Source organism: Dryobates pubescens, chromosome 9 (assembly GCF_014839835.1).
Source record: "Dryobates pubescens isolate bDryPub1 chromosome 9, bDryPub1.pri, whole genome shotgun sequence".
NCBI lineage: Eukaryota > Metazoa > Chordata > Aves > Piciformes > Picidae > Dryobates > Dryobates pubescens.
Window position 1 is genome coordinate 9,620,037 of NC_071620.1, and position 18,962 is coordinate 9,638,998.

Consider the following 18,962-nt stretch of genomic DNA (forward strand, 5'->3'; position numbering starts at 1 on the left):
TGTGCTACATGAGATAAAGAATGATGAATTCCACTAAAACCAACCTTGCCAGGCTGGGACATTGGTTATCAGCTGATCTGAAAACACTTGATCAGGGCACTCACATTTGAATCAGTGGTAGATTCCTGCCTGGTGGGGAGAGCTTTTGAACCAGGTTCCAAGATCACTTACAAATTGTAAGAGAGCGACCTTACTGTTCTGTGCTTCAAAAGCTGTGTCATCAGTAACAGCTTCAGTTGCACTCAATTACCATGCTTACCTTGCTAATGACAGTTACATAGTTGGGGTTTTGTCTTCCTTTCGTTATTTGTATTCACAGTGCTTCACTTTTTGTTATTATAACCTTGCAGAAAAACTTTGGCTTAGGGAACTGTTCGGAGATACTAAGTATTTAGCTTAAATACCTACGTTTTCAATAGACTGAATCACTTAAGAGTTACAGTGTTACATGACTTAGAATGCTGCTTGCTTAGCTTTACTTAGCGTGAGTAGCTAGATTTACTGAAGCCTTGGGCTGAAAGCTGTAAACTTTCACCTATGCTGAACCTGTGCAGAATTGTATCTACTCAGCCAAGGTGAGGCCTTCACAGCCTACACGAAACAGAATATAAGGAGCATCAACAGCAGCTGTAAGATGATGGCCTGCCTGAAGACAGTGAAGGAAACCAGTAAGGAGTCAGAGGATGTTGGAACATCTCAGGCTAGAACCACTGTTGGGCTAAAGGGCGCATGCAGACTGCATGAAGGTCAGATGTACAGTCTGCAAAGGACTGCCCAGAGATTTCTTTGTATAGGGTCCCCCTCCAGAGGTACCGAGCTTGAGGTCAGCCTAGTGCTCTACTCTATTAAATTATTTATTTTTATGAGATTCTATACCTCAGTCTCTACTTTGGAGAACCTAGGGTTTGGGCTGCACTTCTATAACAAGCACAGTCATATCTCTGGATTCTTTAAAAGCTGTCTTTCAGATTTGAGGGTCCACACCTACTTAAGCACACAAAATTTAAAGCAGATATTCCCAGATTAACAGGCCCACAATAGTTACTAGAAATCTGTCTATTAAAGGCAATGTGATCATCTCCCAAACAGAGCACACACCAAACATGCCAACAAGAGAGATGAATGTGTTTTGTTCAAAATGTATGTGGAAACACAATAAATCCTTTCCTTAGAATGTCTGCCAGGACTGTATGAAAGTCCTATGCCTCCCCATACACTACTATTAATGCTAATGGAGGGAGGTCTTTTCACATGAGTTGTAAGTAAAGCATTGCTAAGCACTCCAACTTAACAACACAAATCTGAGCACCTAATAAATGCAGTTACTATACACTAAACAACTATTCCTTCTTTTAAAATGGCTTTGAGTGCTTTTCCTGAGCACTGTCAATACTTCTCTGTATGAATAGCAATAGTAAATCAGTTGTTCCAAGAACTGTACCACTTCATCTCTTCTGGCTGATCTTTTTTACAATAGTCCTTTTTTTATTATTATTATGAACCTCAGTAGATTATTTCCTGAGGCTCTTAGAAGTCACCATGATTCCAGAGCAGGCTGATAATTTATTGATGTAGTAAACCATGATTTGACTGCAAACAGACAATATATGCACTTTGTGATACACCTGGAAAGTCACTTGGTGATCTGGCCTTTCAAGCAACTGTTATCACTACAGATGCAGAAAATTAATGTGAAGGACTTTATTCTAAGAAGGTTGTAATGTAAAGCACTGAAAATGTTAAGATTACATTTTCTCTTGAGGAGGTGTGTAGTTTCATCAAACAAACGTCAAAGTGACTAACTGGTGCTCTGCTTCAAATGAAACTCTCAGGTCAGAGAGTTAATCAACTTCATCACCACATCCCTCCTCCTAAATGATGCACTCATGGAAGCAACCATGAATATGTATTGATAGCAAACCTGCTGCTGCCAGTTGGTCAGGTTTATGATAATAATGCTACAAATAAAAACAATAGTAACTTGGTATTTTTAACTGTCTCTGCTAGAAAATTTTCTTCCCAAATGACATCACATTCTATTCCAGGCCAAAAATCATCTAGGAGACTCTAAAAGTGTTCCACTTTTACTAACAGAGATATAGAGGGAAGACAGTTATCACATAGATTTAGCTATGGATATTTTTACCCTTGGACCACCCTTGCAGATCCAAGTTAAGGGGTGGAATTGACAAGACTAAAGCTGATCCAGGGAAAAAAGGGAGGTGGGATGCTAGTGGTTTGAAGGTGTTCTCCTAGTTTTTGTCTCATTTCTTACCATACAGCAACAAATTTAGCAAACAAATTTAGCAACAAATTAAACTAGTTTTCTTTAAGCTGAGTCTGTTTTGCCTGTGACAGCAACTGGTGGTCGATCTTCCCATTTTTATCTCAACCCATGAGTTTTATCAACCTACTTTTGTCATCTCTCCCATTGAGGAGCGGAGTGAGAGAGCAGCTGGGTGGGCATTTGACTGCTTGCCAAAGCTAACTCACCACACATTGCTAAAAGGTAGTACCTACAGACTGCTGTGTCAATATCACTACTATTTTAGTGGTCCTAGTGCAGGTTGAAATCGATTGCCCAGTGTTAAGAACAATGTCTGCCAACAACATACCTGCCTTCAGCTCAGCACCCAAAGAATCATTTCCTTTTTGTTGTTGTTTAAACTCACCTTTGGTATTGACAAATACTTTGGAGGCCTTTTGCACAGAGATTGTTTGTGATTTGTCATTAAATGATTCTAAATGGAAGGTTTTTTCCAAAGAAGAAAAGCAAGATAAGCACATGTTATCCAGGATTATGATGTTATGGAAAGATTCAGGTCTTTAAACTACTAGTTGTTGAATCCTCCATTACTTGATGTACCCTCAACAAGGATGTCAATGAACTCAGTGCAAAAACCTTTAAAATCTTTATCGTCAAGAAAATGTTAATATTTCTAAAGGTGATAATCATTATACCACCATTAGCACTGCTTTGAAGACTCAGAAGTTTGTTATGACTGAAATGATTTTTCTGATCTGGATGAGGGGATTGAGCCAGTCATCAGCAAATGTGCAGATGACACCAAGTTGGGAGCAGATGTTGATCAGTTAGAGAGTAGAAGGGCTCTGCAGAGGGGCCTCGACCAACTGGACAGAGGGGCAAAGTCCAACAAGATGACATTTAACAAGTCCAAGTGCCGGGTGCTGCACTTTGGCCACAACAACCCCATGCAGAGCTACAGGCTGAGGTCAGAGTGGCTGGAGAGATGCCAAACAGAAAGGGACCTGGAGGTGCTGATTGACAGCTAGCTGAACATGAGCCAGCAGTGTACCCAGGTGGCCAAGAAGGCCAATGGCATCCTGGCCTGCATCAGAAATAGTGTGGCCAGCAGGAGCAGGGAAGTCATTCTGCCCTTGTACTCTGCACTGGTTAGGCCACACCTTGAGTCCTGTGTCTAGTTCTGGGCCCCTCAGTTTAAGAAGGATATTGAGACACTTGAACATGTCCAGAGAAGGGCAATGAGGCTGGTGAGAGGCCTCGAGCACAAGCCCTACAAGGAGAGGCTGAGGGAGCTGGGATTGTTTAGGCTGGAGAAGAGGAGGCTCAGGGGAGACCTTCTTGCTCTCTACAACTACCTAAAAGGGTGGTTGTTGCCAGGAGGGGGTTGGTCTCTTCTCCCAGGCAACCAGCACCAGAACAAGAGGACACAGTCTCAAGTTGTGCCAGGGGACCTTTAGGCTCGAGGTGAGGAGAAGGTTCTTCACAGAGAGTTGTTAGCCATTGGAATGGGCTGCCTAGGGAGGTGGTGGAGTCACCATCCCTGCATGTGTTTAAGAGGGGATTGGACGTGGCACTTATGAGTCATGAGGTCTGTGGTGACAGGTTGGACTTGATGATCTTTGAGGTCTCTTCCAACCTTGGTGATTCTGTGATTCTCTGAATTGTTTGGTGTAAGGCCAACTTCTAAAGCTGCTACAAGTGTTCTCTTAAAATTAGCAGTACTTTTACCTTGTTTCTGTCCTGGGTATCCACTTCTCCTGGTGCCATGTGTTTTAGCAACAAAGCTAAACATTTTGGGCTTTTGTGACGTGTTGTTAAATGTAATGGTGTCATATCCTCCAAGTCCTTCTGCATCCAGTTCCCTCTACGAGCCAGTAAAAGTTTCATGAAGCGGTAATTTCCCTGGGTAAAGAAAAACATCAGAAATGTATTCCAGTTAATTGAACCAAATTGATGACAATGTTTAGATCTATTTGCTGTTGTATTACAGTGCCTAAAAAACCTGCACCAAAACAGCTCTAAGCTTTAGAAACACCTAATGAAGATTCCTTGCAGAAAAACATTAACTCTTGATTTTTCAGTCTGTTTTGCTACTTGATATTAGATACATATCTTCCTTTAGCAGAGTGTCTAAGACAGAGTTCAGTAACATCAAAAAGACTCCAATACTGTCAGAGTTTTTTGGCAGTTTAACCTCAATAAACATAATGTAAGAAGTGAAATAAGACCATTACATGCTAGTTTAAACAAAGTAGACATTATCAGATAAGGAATAAAAAGGTTACAATAAGGTTACAATATTCAAAATTAAAGTAGCAAAAAGACCAGGGAATAGTTTAGAGAGAGAAAATGTACTCAACTGAATGGCAAATACATGGGAAAGTGATTATGTCTTATAAGTGTTAAATACATATGAGTTTTGACCTGCTGCATGCTTTGTGAGCATATAAAATACCTAACACTCCAGACTTACTGGGTTTTCAAAAGAGACACTGCAGAAATGCTCCTGTGGCTAATAACTGAGGGTGGATCCCAAGAAAAACAATCCTGTTATCCTTCTCAAATCACTGAAGAAGCCAGTGAAAAATTAAAGATATAATCATTCTTTATAGACACTGGAACAGGTTGCCCAGGGAGGTCACGGATGTCCCCTCCCTGGAGGTGTTCAAGACCAGGCTTTGAGAGGCCTTGAGCAGTCTGCTGTAGTGTAAGGTGTCCCAACCTGTGGAAAGGGGGTTGGAACTGGATGATCTTTAAGTTTTTTTGCAACTGAAACTATTCTATGAATGTATGCAGTCACAAAGAAACTGTAGTGATTTAAGGTGTAGCAGCCTTGACTTGCTGCTGCCCCTTGCTTGGAGATTATTTTTCATATAATAAAGATTCTATGTACAGCATTTTGATGCTTCCACATAAATACAAAGTCTATTGCTTTTTTCAATGCACCTTCATTAGTTTCAGCCAAGGAACAGTAACAGCTGGAGCAGTAACTCATTGAAGTGAAACAACTGGATCTAGTTTGTGTGATCCAGTTGTATGTATGATCATGTATGTATGCATGATCTACATTCTTTCCCCGCTCTGACTTTTACCCTCTCCTGAAGCGAATGTACTGTCACCCAATGTTTCCCAAAATATTAGCTTTTGCCAATTTCATATATTGACAGTTTAAGCAAAAGTATCAATTACTCATCATGAAAACAGAAAGCTCAGAAGAGATGAGAAATTGTACTAATACCCCTCACTCAGCACAAAGCTGCAGCATTTCAAAAGATGATGCACACAAGAAAGGTGATACTTAAAGGTGATACTTAAAATGACATCTTTGGATTCTTCTGCTTACTTCTCTAACTGGATTTTGATTCTTCTGCTTACTACCTGCAAATTATCATATTTCAGTCTGCTACAATTAATTTATAAATCCTGTAAATCATCATAGTCCCTTTAGGCTGTCTTAGGAAAAGCAATGAAAAAAGGCAATCATGTAGGCAAGTGCAAGCAGTGCTAACAACTTGGGGCACTTCTGTATATCACCAAACTCAGAATCACGTATCAGTTTATTGTCCATCAGTCCTTGCTCTTCAATGAAGGAAAAGCCTGCCAAAATCTGTACCACAAACCTGCATGAAAATGCAAACTTCTCTTGTCAGAGACAGCATGACCACTGTATTCTTTAACAGCATTCACAGCAAGTAAAGACCGACTAATTCTCTCTCTTCTGATGGGTGACAGGAAAAGCATAACCTTAGGATTTTGCCCCTTTAATGCAGAGATGCACATCAAGTAATTCACTGAAGTAGAGAGGCAGAACAGCACAATGTCTGCACACACACATGCAGAACAAACTCAAAATGAATTCCTGACAAATTTGGAACAGGTTAGAGACAAAAAAACTCCTCATTACTACTATTATATTTTACAGATGAATATGAGAAGAATTTGCAAAACTCATTTAAAAAAAGAGAAAAAAAACAGAAAAAAATTTGCAATATATCATGATGTGGTTAGGTACTAGGCTGGGGGAAGACAACACTAAATAACTTGAGAGATTATTAGTCTCAAAAGAAATACAGCTGTTTTTCTCCATCATAGAGGATAATGCATTTGGTTTGTTTTCAGTAATTCCTGCTCAATGTGTATGCATACATATGAAAGAGAAAAAAAAAAAGGTTTTCTTTTGTTGATGGATACTTTTGGGAAGATTTATGAGTATATTGTGCCTTTTGAATGGTTTCAGCTGAAGACTCCAAGTTAAAACAATACATAAAACTAAGGAAATAAGCATTTTTATGATTAGATTTTTTTACCCCCTTTACTGCATTTTATTTTTGATGTTACACATTTTTCACTCCTTACTACCATATTATTCTGTTGCATGCTTAGCCACCAGCAATTCTCTCTCCTTAGGAAACATATCTGCAATAAATCACCTCATTCTGAAAGAAAAGATTCTCTCTCTTTTAAAAATTTAAGATCTTTTTTTCAAACTACCAAAAAAACCACCTGTACTAACATTTCATATATTGACAGTTTAAGCAAAAGTATCAATTACTCATAATGAAAACAGAAAGCTCAGAAGAGATGAGAAATTGTACTAATACCCCATGCAGAGCTACAGGCTGGGGTCAGAGTGGCTGGAGAGCAGTCAGGCTGAGAGGGACCTGGGGGTGCTGGTTGACGGTAGACTGAACATGAGCCTGCAGTGTGCCCAGGCAGCCAAGAGGGCCAATGGCATCCTGGCCTGCATCAGGAACAGTGTGGCCAGCAGGAGCAGGGAGGTCATTCTGCCCCTGTACACTGCACTGGTTAGGCCGCACCTTGAGTACTGTGTCCAGTTCTGGGCCCCTCAGTTTAGGAAGGATGTTGACTTGCTGGAACGTGTCCAGAGAAGAGCAACAAAGTTGGTGAGGGGTTTGGAACACAAGCCCTACGAGGAGAGGCTGAGGGAGCTGGGGTTGCTTAGCCTGGAGAGGAGGAGACTCAGGGGTGACCTTATTACTCTCTACAACTACCTGAAGGGAGGTTGTAGACAGACGGATGTTGGTCTGTTCTCCCAGGCAAGCAGTACCAGAACAAGAGGACACAGTCTCAGGCTGCGCCAGGGGAGGTTCAGGCTGGATGTTAGAAAAAAGTTCTATACAGAAAGAGTGATTGCCCATTGGAATGGGCTGCCTGGGGAGGTGGTGGAGTCGCCATCACTGGAGGTTTTTAGGAGAAGACTTGACGGGGTGCTTGGTGCCATGGGTTAGTTGTTTGGGCGGTGTTGGATTGGTTGATGGGTTGGACGCGATGATCTTGAAGGTCTCTTCCAACCTGGTTTATTCTATGTATTCTATGTATTCTATGTAACATCAGTTATTTGTAATGATCTTCATGATCTTATTTCTGACTGCTGTTTTTTCCTGTAGTAGTACCACCTATATTGCTGTGTTTCTTTCACTTGTTAGTAAATAACACCATCCCTATTAATGACACAAGAAAAATTATCCACCTTCAACTGATTACTGCTTAAGCTTGTAAATGTGCAATGTATCAACATGTCTTGAAGGCTGACTTAATACAGATCTTACTAGGTGGAGAAGGGAAAAAGTATGCTTAACCTGAAAAGCAGCTACTAGTCAAATTCCTTCATTTTAATAAAATTCCTGTGTATAACCAGTCTTTTAGCTTGTTAGGTTTTACTCAAGAGAGACTGCACTTGATTGGCCTAAAGATTCCTAGGCGGCAGGAAGCACTTTGGTCAGTCCACATTGGTAGTGTCTCCAAAATGATTCTGTTATAATGTGAACACATGGTAAGCAAACAGAATTAAATATTGATACAGAGACACCGTTCCTGGTAGCCAAAATTTACTATTTCAATGCTGATTCTTAAAATACTTTTATTGTTTTTAGACAAAAAGAACAGCTGACCACTCTCTCCAGCATAATCGGAATGAATACTTCTGCTATTTCAAAATTTAAGCCGTGTCTACTAATATTTTCTTAGTAGACAGACAGATCAATAAGCAATCATTGCTCTGACATCGAGGTGTGATTTTGAACAAAGTTCTGAACCCCAAGCTCAACTGATAAGCAGTCAGAAAAACCCCCCTTTCCAGAACATTTCAGTAAAGATCAATGGGACAAAAGTCTTAGCCAGAATCAATGAATCTGCCAGAATTTAGATTATTGCTGAAATTGAGTAAGTTATCCCCCAAAAGGAAAATTCATTCAGACAAAAAAAAGCCTGCCTCGTATTTTCAATATGACTCTACTGCCAAGATCAGGTTCCAGCAGAAAATTGCCTGCAAACTCTTTTCTACCTACATTTCTGGGCCCACAAGTTAATTTATTTCTTCATCCATCTAAACCAACTTTTCCAACCTATTTTCTCACTCTGGCCTGTTGAGGAGGAGAAGTGAGAGAGCAGCTGATAGAGCATCTGGTGACCAGCCAAGGTCGGTCTGCTCCATATGGTCACCTAAGTGAAAGAGTACAGAAAAAACAACAGTCCTATCACAGTTCTAATCCTTGGGTGATGCTGCGATTACTGATGGCTGTATTACCAACACTCTGAAAACATGAGCCTCAGACTTTATGTCATGCCATTCTATGCAGACCAGCACTGAGCTGCCCAGCCACCCTGTGGCTGTTTCAAACACTTCCTCAGAAGCTGGCCTGTGGTATCTTCACTCAGCAGTGTGTAGATTAGAGGAAGAACATCTTTTTGTCCTTTCCCTGAACCAGTAGCAGCCCTCTTCTTCCCTAGTAAACTAATGGAGAACAAGACATGCAGTATGTAAGTGAACCTAACATGGTCACATGGGTACAGGGAAGGGCAGGAATTCCATCATCATTGGAAAGCCACCCTTAACATCTAAAATCCTTCTGGGACAGGTTCCAGCCTTCCTCCAAACAAACAGGCAGACATATGTTCCTACTGGTCAATTGTCCAAAACAGTTAATTGTGCTGCATTGCTTAGAGTAAACACATTTGTGTTTTACTGTTGGGAAGGTTCAAATAATGTTAATCACTTTTGCTAGCTGGCTCTCTAGTAATAGCACAACAGACCAATAAACCTAACATAGAAAACACTATAATAAAAAGAGATTTGTGCAAACATTCCAGTGTCTAAAATGTGAAAAGAGAGGGCTTGGCATACATTAACCAGCAGTATGAGAAAGACTCAGTGTTTTCAAAGTTTTTTTGTTTAAGGTACATGTTTAATACACATAGGTAATTTAATACATTCCAAGACACACTGTTAGAGCCTGAATCTTAGAACACCACAGAGCTAAAAACCAATTGCTGTAGTTATCCTGTTTCTTGTAAATGGTTTTACTCTTTGTGTAAACAAAATTCTTCCAGAAATTTCCTAGCATACACAAGTGTTAACCTCCTCAACAAGTGACAGGACAGTCTCTCCTTAGCTGTCAGATATCAGATTGAAGGAGTTGGGGCTGTTCAGTCTGGAGAAGAGAAGGCCCCGAGGTGACCTAATTGTGGCCTTCCAGTATCTGAAGGGGGCCTACAGGAAGGCTGGGGAGGGACTTCTCAGGATCTCAGGTAGTGATAGGACGAGGGGGAATGGAATGAAGCTGGAGGTGGGGAGATTCAGGCTGGAGGGGAGGAGGAAGTTCTTCACCATGAGAGTGGTGAAGCCCTGGAATGGGTTGTCCAGGGAGGTGCTTGGGGCGCTGTCCCTGGAGGTGTTTAAGATGAGGCTGGACGAGGCTCTGGCCAGCCTGATCTAGTGTGGGGTGTCCCTGCCCATGGCAGGGGGGTTGGAACTAGATGATCCTTGTGGTCCCTTCCAACCCTAACTATGATGCTATGATACTACTATGTTCTCTCTAAGCTTAACCTACCAGCACAGAAGTCACGTGCAGTAGTCTACTCTGTTTGGTAGAAGACTGGCAATGCAACCATTGCAATCTCCTGCTCAGCTATCAGGAGATAAAAGAACAACTGCAATTAGTAATTACTAGGAACATCTTACTTCCTCTCCTCTTAGCTGGCTAAAATCTGATGCTTTTTCTAATACAGAATTGAAAAGAAAGTAAGGACAGTTCCCATAAAATGTATTACATTTTCTTTCTGTGATCCAAAGCAATAGCTACATTTAATGTAATATCATATAAAGTACATAAATGCAAAAATGTGGAGTGCTGACTGTTGTTATGTAAAATAAATCACTAAGGAGTCATTATTATCCTAATACTAAGTGTGTATATATTAAAACTAAGTTTCACTATAGACATCTCCTGGACAGTCATTAAGTAGACAAGGGAGAAACTGAGCTGTACAAGATAAGGGTAAGAGTCAGAGGAATACGCGTACCTCTCCAGGAATCAAAAGCACATCCTCAAATAGGCTACCACCACCTTGTCATCAGTGGGTTAAAAGGGGCCTCTCTCTCTCAAGACTGATTTGCAATAATTTCTAAGATAGTGGACATGAGCTACTGACAACACTACAGACTATTACAGCACAGCTACATTTTGGTTTTGGAGTACCTACAATAGCCTGCGAAGATTTAGCTGACTGCAAGGGTTGCTAGAGAACTAGGGAAAAAGCAGCCCAGCATCTCTGTATAACCTTCTGGTAAATACAGCAGGGGTCATTAAAAAGAACACCAAGCTGTTAAACCATGAAGATGCTACTTTGGCTCCAACTGAAAATCACACACCTGCTTTCCCAGTACTGGCAACAGACCAACTAAAAGAACATAAAACAATTTAAAAGTGATCCTTACAAAGGAGCTGGGTTTTAAGGGCCCTTCATTGCCAACAGCCATACATGCTGCAGATGCAGTCAGGGCACATGCTTCCAGCAGAATAGAAAGCCTTAGAAATATATATTTAAAAACTAAACAACACACTGGTCTTTCTTACCTCAATTACAAAGGTTAAACCCTACATCCTCCCCAAATATCATCAGCAATCTGCACTCATTCTTATTTTTGAGTTTGGAGCACTTTTTCATGTTTTGAGCGCAAGCAAGCAGAGATTACAGAGTGCACCAGAAGAGGTCCTACTAAATAGCCTACCAAACATAGGGGCAATGGCTTCAAACTAGAGATGAGTAGATTCAGATTCAATGTTAAGAACAAGCTCTTTACCATGAGGGTAGTGGAAGAGTCAAACAGGTTGCCCAAGGAGGAGGTTGGGGCCTCATCCCTGGGGATATTCAAGGCAAGGCTTGACAGAGTTCTGGGCAACCTGATCCAGTTGAGGATGCCCCTGCTTACTGCAGAGGGGGTTGGATTAGAAGACATTTGGAGGTCCCTTCCAACCATTCTATGATTGTCTAATGCTTGAAGCATCTGTCTAGTGCTAGTGTGAATATCTTATTAGATATTTGGAATCAGAATTTGGAAATGTGGTAGTCCAGAATGCAAGTCTGTGTATCTTTGTAGGGGGGAGCAGAATTATTTATTCTATGTATTATGAATGTATTATTTGAAAGTGACTGAGAAAGGTGTCACTGTGATAATAGATTGGAGAATGTACTTAAGCTACTTCTCTCAGCTACTTCTCTTTCTATTTAAAACACTGTTTACCAATATCCAAAAGTGTTATTGAGTACCCCAGATTCTGTTATGATTCCCAAAGAATGTTTCATTGAATAGAATTCTTTTGCACCTTGTCCCTGCTGTTTCTGCACTGTTAGGATGAAATTTGTCAAAATAGGGCATTAATCATTGACCAGAGGCCCTGACAGAGAGAACTACAGTAACTAAGCTTGGTCAGGAAGTGCACAGAAGACTGCAGGCAAGTGGTAAAATAGAACTCCCCACAAAATCAGAAGCATGAAGCTCAGTCTGTTTACAGGGGTGTGTTCAAAGACAACAGAGCAGCAAGTCCACCATACACGATAATAGGGATTTTAGGGTTGTGATAATTATACATCCCACCATAGTTTAATAATTTATTAGGTTATTAAATTTTGATTTTTAAAATACATTCATTATTAATTAAGCAGTACTTATGTAAGACATTTTAGCACAATTTTCTTTTTGAAGGGAGACTATTTAACAATCAATAACTCTCCTTCAGAGGAATATAATATATAACTCAGTTACTTTTAGAATACAGAATTAACCAGGTTGGAAAAGAAATTTGAGATCACCAAGTCCAACCTATCACCCACCACCATCTAATCAACTAAACCATGGCACTAAGTGCCTCATTACTCTCATACAAACAGAACACCACAAAATTATTACAGCTGAATTAATTGCAAACACAAACCAGGTCTGATTTTCTACTAATACACCAGTTGTAGTATGGGCAGTGATCATACCTCTACTGTCTTTAAAAAGTTTTCATATTTGAATTTTCCTTTTTGAATTCATAAATGTTATTTAAGAAAGTACAGCTGGATATATAACAACAGCATGAGAGCAAGGCAGCAAGCTGTATAGCTATAATGTGGGTTACTACCATATTCAAGTATGCACACTGTTCCTTTGCTTTAGATCCAGTTTGGGGCAGAACGAGCACTGGAAAGGTGCATGGAAATTTAGCACATCAGGCCACTGATCTTTTCCACAGAAGCTCATTCTGCCCCAGCTGCTCATTCTGCAGCTGCTCTTTCTGCAAACAACTAAAAGGCGTGAACTTGTTTACGAAGAACAAAGCAAAACATCATGTGAGTGCCAACAGAAAACATCCTGCAGAAGCTGGACCTTCAGGTGTGCTGAGATCTTGCTTTATATGGAGCAATTTTTAGTACTTTTATAGGGGAATATTTTTATCTTTAATACAGAGCTGAATTCTATTGGTTAAGTGAGTTAATGTGCAAGATAAGAAACACTATATAATCAGCTACTTTGAGCAATAGGGAGTTATGACTTCAGGGATTCTGGAACTTCTTCTGTTATGGACTTCTTCTGGACCATTTCTTATTCTTCCCTATCCTGCAATGCTATTCTGTTACTCTGTGATTCTGGGGATTCTGCAATACTGTAATAAAGGACTTCCAAAAGGACTTCTGAGATTCTCTGCTCTGTGTTTCTGGAATTCTGTTGTGGAGCAGGAATGGGCATTGTGCATCATTCGTCACCAGGGATAAAACCAGGGACAGCAACAGGAAATTCAGTTTATAACATGCTAGTTCATATTAAGATGAGAATGAATTGCTGAGATTTTTTTACAGTCAGACTAGATTTTAAACCTTTTAAACACAGGATTTCTTAAGAGTTGGAGTTAAGATTTAACAGTTGTTTATGTCTGAAAAAACAAACTGTCTGTACTTTTTAATAGTGACTGTGAGTTTCTAAAGTCAGTTTAAATCGATAGATTGACAACTAATAAGCTGCACCGTGCACTCAGACATGCAACAACATGAAAGTCATTCAGACTTTAGCTGAGCAGAATATAGCAGCCACTTTGCACTATATTAGCAAGCTTTGCCAACCGATTAGCACAGGTGCCACAGTCAAAGTTGAGACAGGTCTTTGAAGAAGTAATGAAAGTCAAAAAACTTGAATACCTTAATTGCTAGCTAAGCCTTTAAAACATCCATGAGCTTTCCCTTTAAAATAAAAATGATAACTGAATTTAACCTGCTTATACTCACCGAGTAGAAACTGCTGTCTTTGACCTACCCAATCTTCCAGAAGATAATTTTACTGTATATACAAACACTCTCTTTTCTGCAAGTAGCTGCTGAAGAGAGGATGCTTCACTCCACAGATCAAACTAGCCAAAAAATTTCAAACCCCAGGAATTTAGATAGCTTTGGAAGAAAAGGGCCTGTGCACGTGGTTTCTTTAGAGGTTGTTTCATATATTAGTGTCCCTTTGAGAAGAAGCACATTCTCAGAACATCAGAAATAACTTAAAATGACATGGAGCATATGAAGGACTTTGTCACCAACACCTGCCAGTTTTGGTAGATTTTCAAGGAACAAACTAAGCAGTTACAAAAACAGAAGCTGTGACTATCGTATTTCTAATCTGATACACAGAGGAACAGAATACTGTTCCAAAAGCAACTGAAATCCATACATCAAAAGGAGCATTTTGACAGGCTTATATTATCAGCTAACTGCCAGAAATCTGGCAAGGATTCCTCAGAAGAAAAGTTATTAAAATAGAGACTAGCAAGTAGCAGCATTTAAATTGCAAACAAGAATTATTTAGAATTATAAATTAAAAACAATTGCATTTTATCTATGTGTGAAACAGTGAAGTCTCTTGATTTCTAATACACTGAAGCTGAGTGAATATCACCTGGTTACAACAGCAAGCACCTCCCTTTAAACATATCTGACCACACCAGTCTTACACTCTTTAAATATCAGTTGGTTTTTTAATAACAGCTCCTGAACAAACAGCAAGAACAACCAAAAAACTATTTAGAAGCTCAGTTTCTAGCTAAAATGAGTAAACTCACCATCACAGTAGTAGGCTCTCTCTCTGGTTATCACATGCTATATGACTGTGCAAATTCAACACATAGAATACTCTCATTTGAGCAAATAAGCTCATGACAAAATACATGTAGAAGTTAATACATCCTTTAAATTTCAAATGTTGTATCAAGGATACTGAAAATTAAAGTAACAGAAAAACTATCAATTTTTTTTTCCTCATCTCTGCTGTAACAAATACATTTTTTATATCTAAATCTGAAGAGAGAATGAAATCTTATCCACAAGTCTTGACAGTTGGCTTAATAATTCTTCATTAAAGCACAGCAAGTGCAAAAAATACTGTCACTGTTGAATGAAAACACCCCAAATGTAAGGGTGAATAAACCAAATTATGTCTTAAATTTAAAGTAAGGCTATTGTGTTAACCTATCCAATTGCAAAGTCCTACAGAATAAATACAGGTTTTATTAAACCTAACAGGTATTAAGGACATTCTCAATCCTTTCAAAAACTCCCCTCAAACTTTGGGACACACACTTTGTACACTGGGCAAGAATTAGACACTGAAGATAATAATTCTTAGCTAATTGTTTTCTGTACACTGTCTACTCACCATGATAGTCTATACTAACTACATTACAAAGAAAGTCAGCAGAGGTAGTAGAGGAACTACTTCTTCCTGTTCTCTGCACTCCTGCATCAGCTGGCAGATGATAGTCAGAAGACTTGATTTCCAGACACATCGTCAGTAAAGCTGCTGCAGAGGCAATGGAAACAATGTGTCTCCAAACAGGTACATAAAATACCATAATGTAAATGTTATTAACTACAGGGAGCTAAAACAGTGTTCTAGCTCTGGAACAATTTCAGCTTAAACTTGAAATCAAGTGCTGAGGTGGTTTTAACTGGAGCAAAACTAAGCAGTTAACTCCATGATTAAAAACATAACTGGAAAACAAAGTATGCTTTAGACATAACCCTTACCAGTCATCCACTGAATTACAGCTTTGAAAGAAAAAATATTGTAAGCTTTTAATTACCTCTGAGTGGGCAAGGATGATGCCATGTCTTCTATCTAATAAACCACTGGTGGATAGAAATATGTGATGTTTTGGTAATCCTGTCAAGTCAGCCATGGCAAAGATTTTGATGTGGGGTTTAATCTCTGTGGTGGGTTGAAGTTTCCCCTACAGCATTAACTCAGCCATTTGTTAGCAGCACCTAGACTCAAAAGCAAAACACTCAACTGGAGAGAAATTCTCAGAAAGCTGAATAGAAACTTTTTTTTAACAAGTTTCCAAGCTGAATGTGTTCAACTGTCTGGCAAAGCACCTTAGGCTAATAGATCAACCAAGAACATCAGCGCAACTTGAGGCCAGTTCTATCAGGCAGTTTGATAGAAGGCAAGGCAGTGTCTGAACTTGGAGCATTTCTCCTTCTTGCAAGATTGGCTGCAGTACCTTGGTTTCCATAGGAATAGACAGAACTATCAACTGGCACACAGTCAAAGAATACAATAGAAAAGACAAGTGATCAGTACTATAAAAGCCAAGGTAAAATTGTTTCCCAGCAGAAGCTGAAGGAAAATAGGTGTTCGCATCTTACAGCCTTTGGCCTCATTTATCCATGGTCTGCACAGGCTGTTTCTGTGTGGTGTTCTCAGCTCTTCAGCTCTAAATTTTATGGTGTACCTATAGAAATTAGTGGCTTTCATGTAAAAAAACCACTTCAAGGATGAAAATGCAATTAGCATTCTTATTTCCAGTTGATCTCTTCTACTGTTACTGAACTTGTCTCCCTGTAGTGTTCTTTTGAAGTCATTCATGCAGAAGTACTCACAACACACAGTCTCTGGGGATTTACAAGAAGAACTGAGACACAACATCCATATTCACAGGATACCTGCTCACTTCTTCATAAAGTATCAAATATTTCAAAACTAAAGTTTTTTAAAAACCCCATGGTATTTCAAAGCACACTGTGATTTGAAAGGATTTGGCAGTAAGTGCTAGCCCACTCCTCCCCAAAAATACCAACACTAGATCATATGGCCTAAATCCATTCAGTTAAACAGTCTTGCACTGAGCATAGCTTTAAGGAACTAATAAAAATATATTCCTGAAATATATCTTTCTTTTTACAAATGGCATTTTCATTTCTTCACATTCTTCTTGAATCCTAGTAAAGTTCTGCTTTATGCTTACAGTTACAATGTTCTTTCCATTTTTTAGTAACTGTCTGTACACCTTACATAACTGATATTTGCAGATGTCCAAGTCTTTTATTGTTTAATTATACATACGTTACCTAATGCCTCCTAAGCTTCCCACCTCCCTCCCAGAAACAGAACACAGGATGGTTGCTCAAAAGCATTTTAGCAAGACAGATCTGCTTATACACCAATTATTAAAAATTATATATGTTCATAACTTTAAGATGACAAACTTAGAGCTCATATGCTTTTCCTTTCTTCTAGATGTGTTTCTATGCTATGACTAGATTTCTATTTAAGCTCTAATAAAAAAATACTATAAAACCCAGCACTGTCCATGACAGATGCTACCTGAAAAACAAGTCTGAATAATGGCCACCCATTCAAAGCCCTCACTTTTTATCCTAACTTTGTGCATTACTGTTTCACTCTGGATGCAAACTAATTGCCATTGCTACTCAGCATTGCTCGGAGCAGTACTGTGCCACTCTTCTTTTTACTCTTTAATTGCACCCCTCCAAAGGCTTCTGCATCTGATGTCCTTACAGACTGCTGGAAGCAACAATGCTTGAAAAATGAAAACTTTGTATATATACTCATTTCTGAGTGTATCTTCCCAGAATTTGTTGCTATTATTTTAGCTGGTGTTTTATCTGAATATAAATCCATGTCTGTTAATGGATTTAAATATATTTCAAATATCTTAAGCCCCTTAACAAAGCACTGTGTGAAATAATCACAAAACTACACACCAAGTTCTGCTTTGTGACAAAAGTTCTCCAGTTAGAGTGAAATTTCCAGAACTGCTATGGAAGTAATGAAAATAATTTGCAATAAAGGTAGGTTTACCCTTACCTTAAATACTTATTGAGACACTTGAGGCTATTTTTATACTCTGCAATATTTTATAGCTTCTGTAGGCATTACAATGATATCTGAGATTTAAAACTAAGTCAGAATATACCTACAGTACTGGTAAATAAATGAAACTACATCCCAGCAGTAGTAATAGCACCTTTATTTCTCTTTGTTCAGACTATAGGCAGATAAAATAACAGTTCAAGACAGTTTTTTCTTGAAGTCTTCGCAAAGACTGTATCATATTAACAGAATATTGTAAAAACATGTCCTGTGCATATACACACACACATACATATATATATATATATTTAAATGTTCCCATCAGAAAGCAAAACATATTCAGATGATATTCATAACATAAATCACTTTAAAGTGATTTCTCATTACTAAAAAATTGGTATTATTCTTCATGAATTCTTCATTCATTAATTAAAAAAAGAGTAAAAAACCCAAGGGTTCCAAACTGCTCTATAAAGAGACCAAAAAATTATACTTTTCATAGGTAACTTAAATTAACTTTGTATTTTATTAAATGCTGACATTAGCTTTTGCTTTCCAGGAAACAAAATCATTTTCTTATGCAGTTTATACATACCCATTTCGGCTTGAGTGTGAATCACCTAATTCTCTTTAATCAACAATTTAACTAACTGTTTACAGACAAAGAGAGAGACAAATGAAAGATTAGTGCTCTTGGATTTTGTGGCTGGCCACAAGATCCAAATTTATTTTTCAAATACCTTCTAGAGCAATAGCCTTGCATGCTGAAGACATCCTATCTAGTATACTATTGATTCAAATGACAAGCCTGAGCATCAGATTAAGGACATGTCAGACACCTGATAGAGGATTCCTGGAGAATTCAGCAGAAAGGTGTCCTGTTTCAAAATGATCTATTGCTGGTACTACATTTATTGAAGTGTATGTGAAAACACCTGACACAAAACTAATTCACTTAAAATGAGAATAACATTTATAATCAGTGAAAACAAATACTTTTACTTTGCACTAAAGAATCCACCTCAAAAGAGTCACCTCAGTCAAACAGAAATCGCCAAACAGCTCACAAAGCTGAACTGAACCAAACCGATGAACCAAATCTGGACACAAACAAGTAAGCGGTTTCTCAGTCCCAAACACAATATTTTTCTCTTGTAACCATTAAAGATCAGTTGTGAGGTCAGCTGCAGAGGGGCAATTAATGCAAGAATGATGTTTCAGAAAGGACACCCAAGCAGGGAGATGTCTTTGTCTGCAAAG

General features: G+C 38.9%; 2 protein-coding genes across 2 annotated transcripts in view; both read right to left on the reverse strand.

Annotated features, from left to right (window-relative positions):
* The window catches only part of STX17 (syntaxin 17), a 225,328-nt gene that overhangs the window by 85,789 nt on the left and 120,577 nt on the right, over positions 1-18,962 (reverse strand). The window lies entirely within an intron of this gene.
* INVS (inversin) overlaps positions 1-18,962 on the reverse strand; it is a 100,906-nt gene that overhangs the window by 58,165 nt on the left and 23,779 nt on the right. Inside the window, exon 4 of the mRNA XM_054164096.1 lies at positions 3,995-4,168. Coding sequence (XP_054020071.1) covers positions 3,995-4,168 — 174 coding nt within the window. The remainder of the gene's footprint in view (positions 1-3,994; positions 4,169-18,962) is intronic.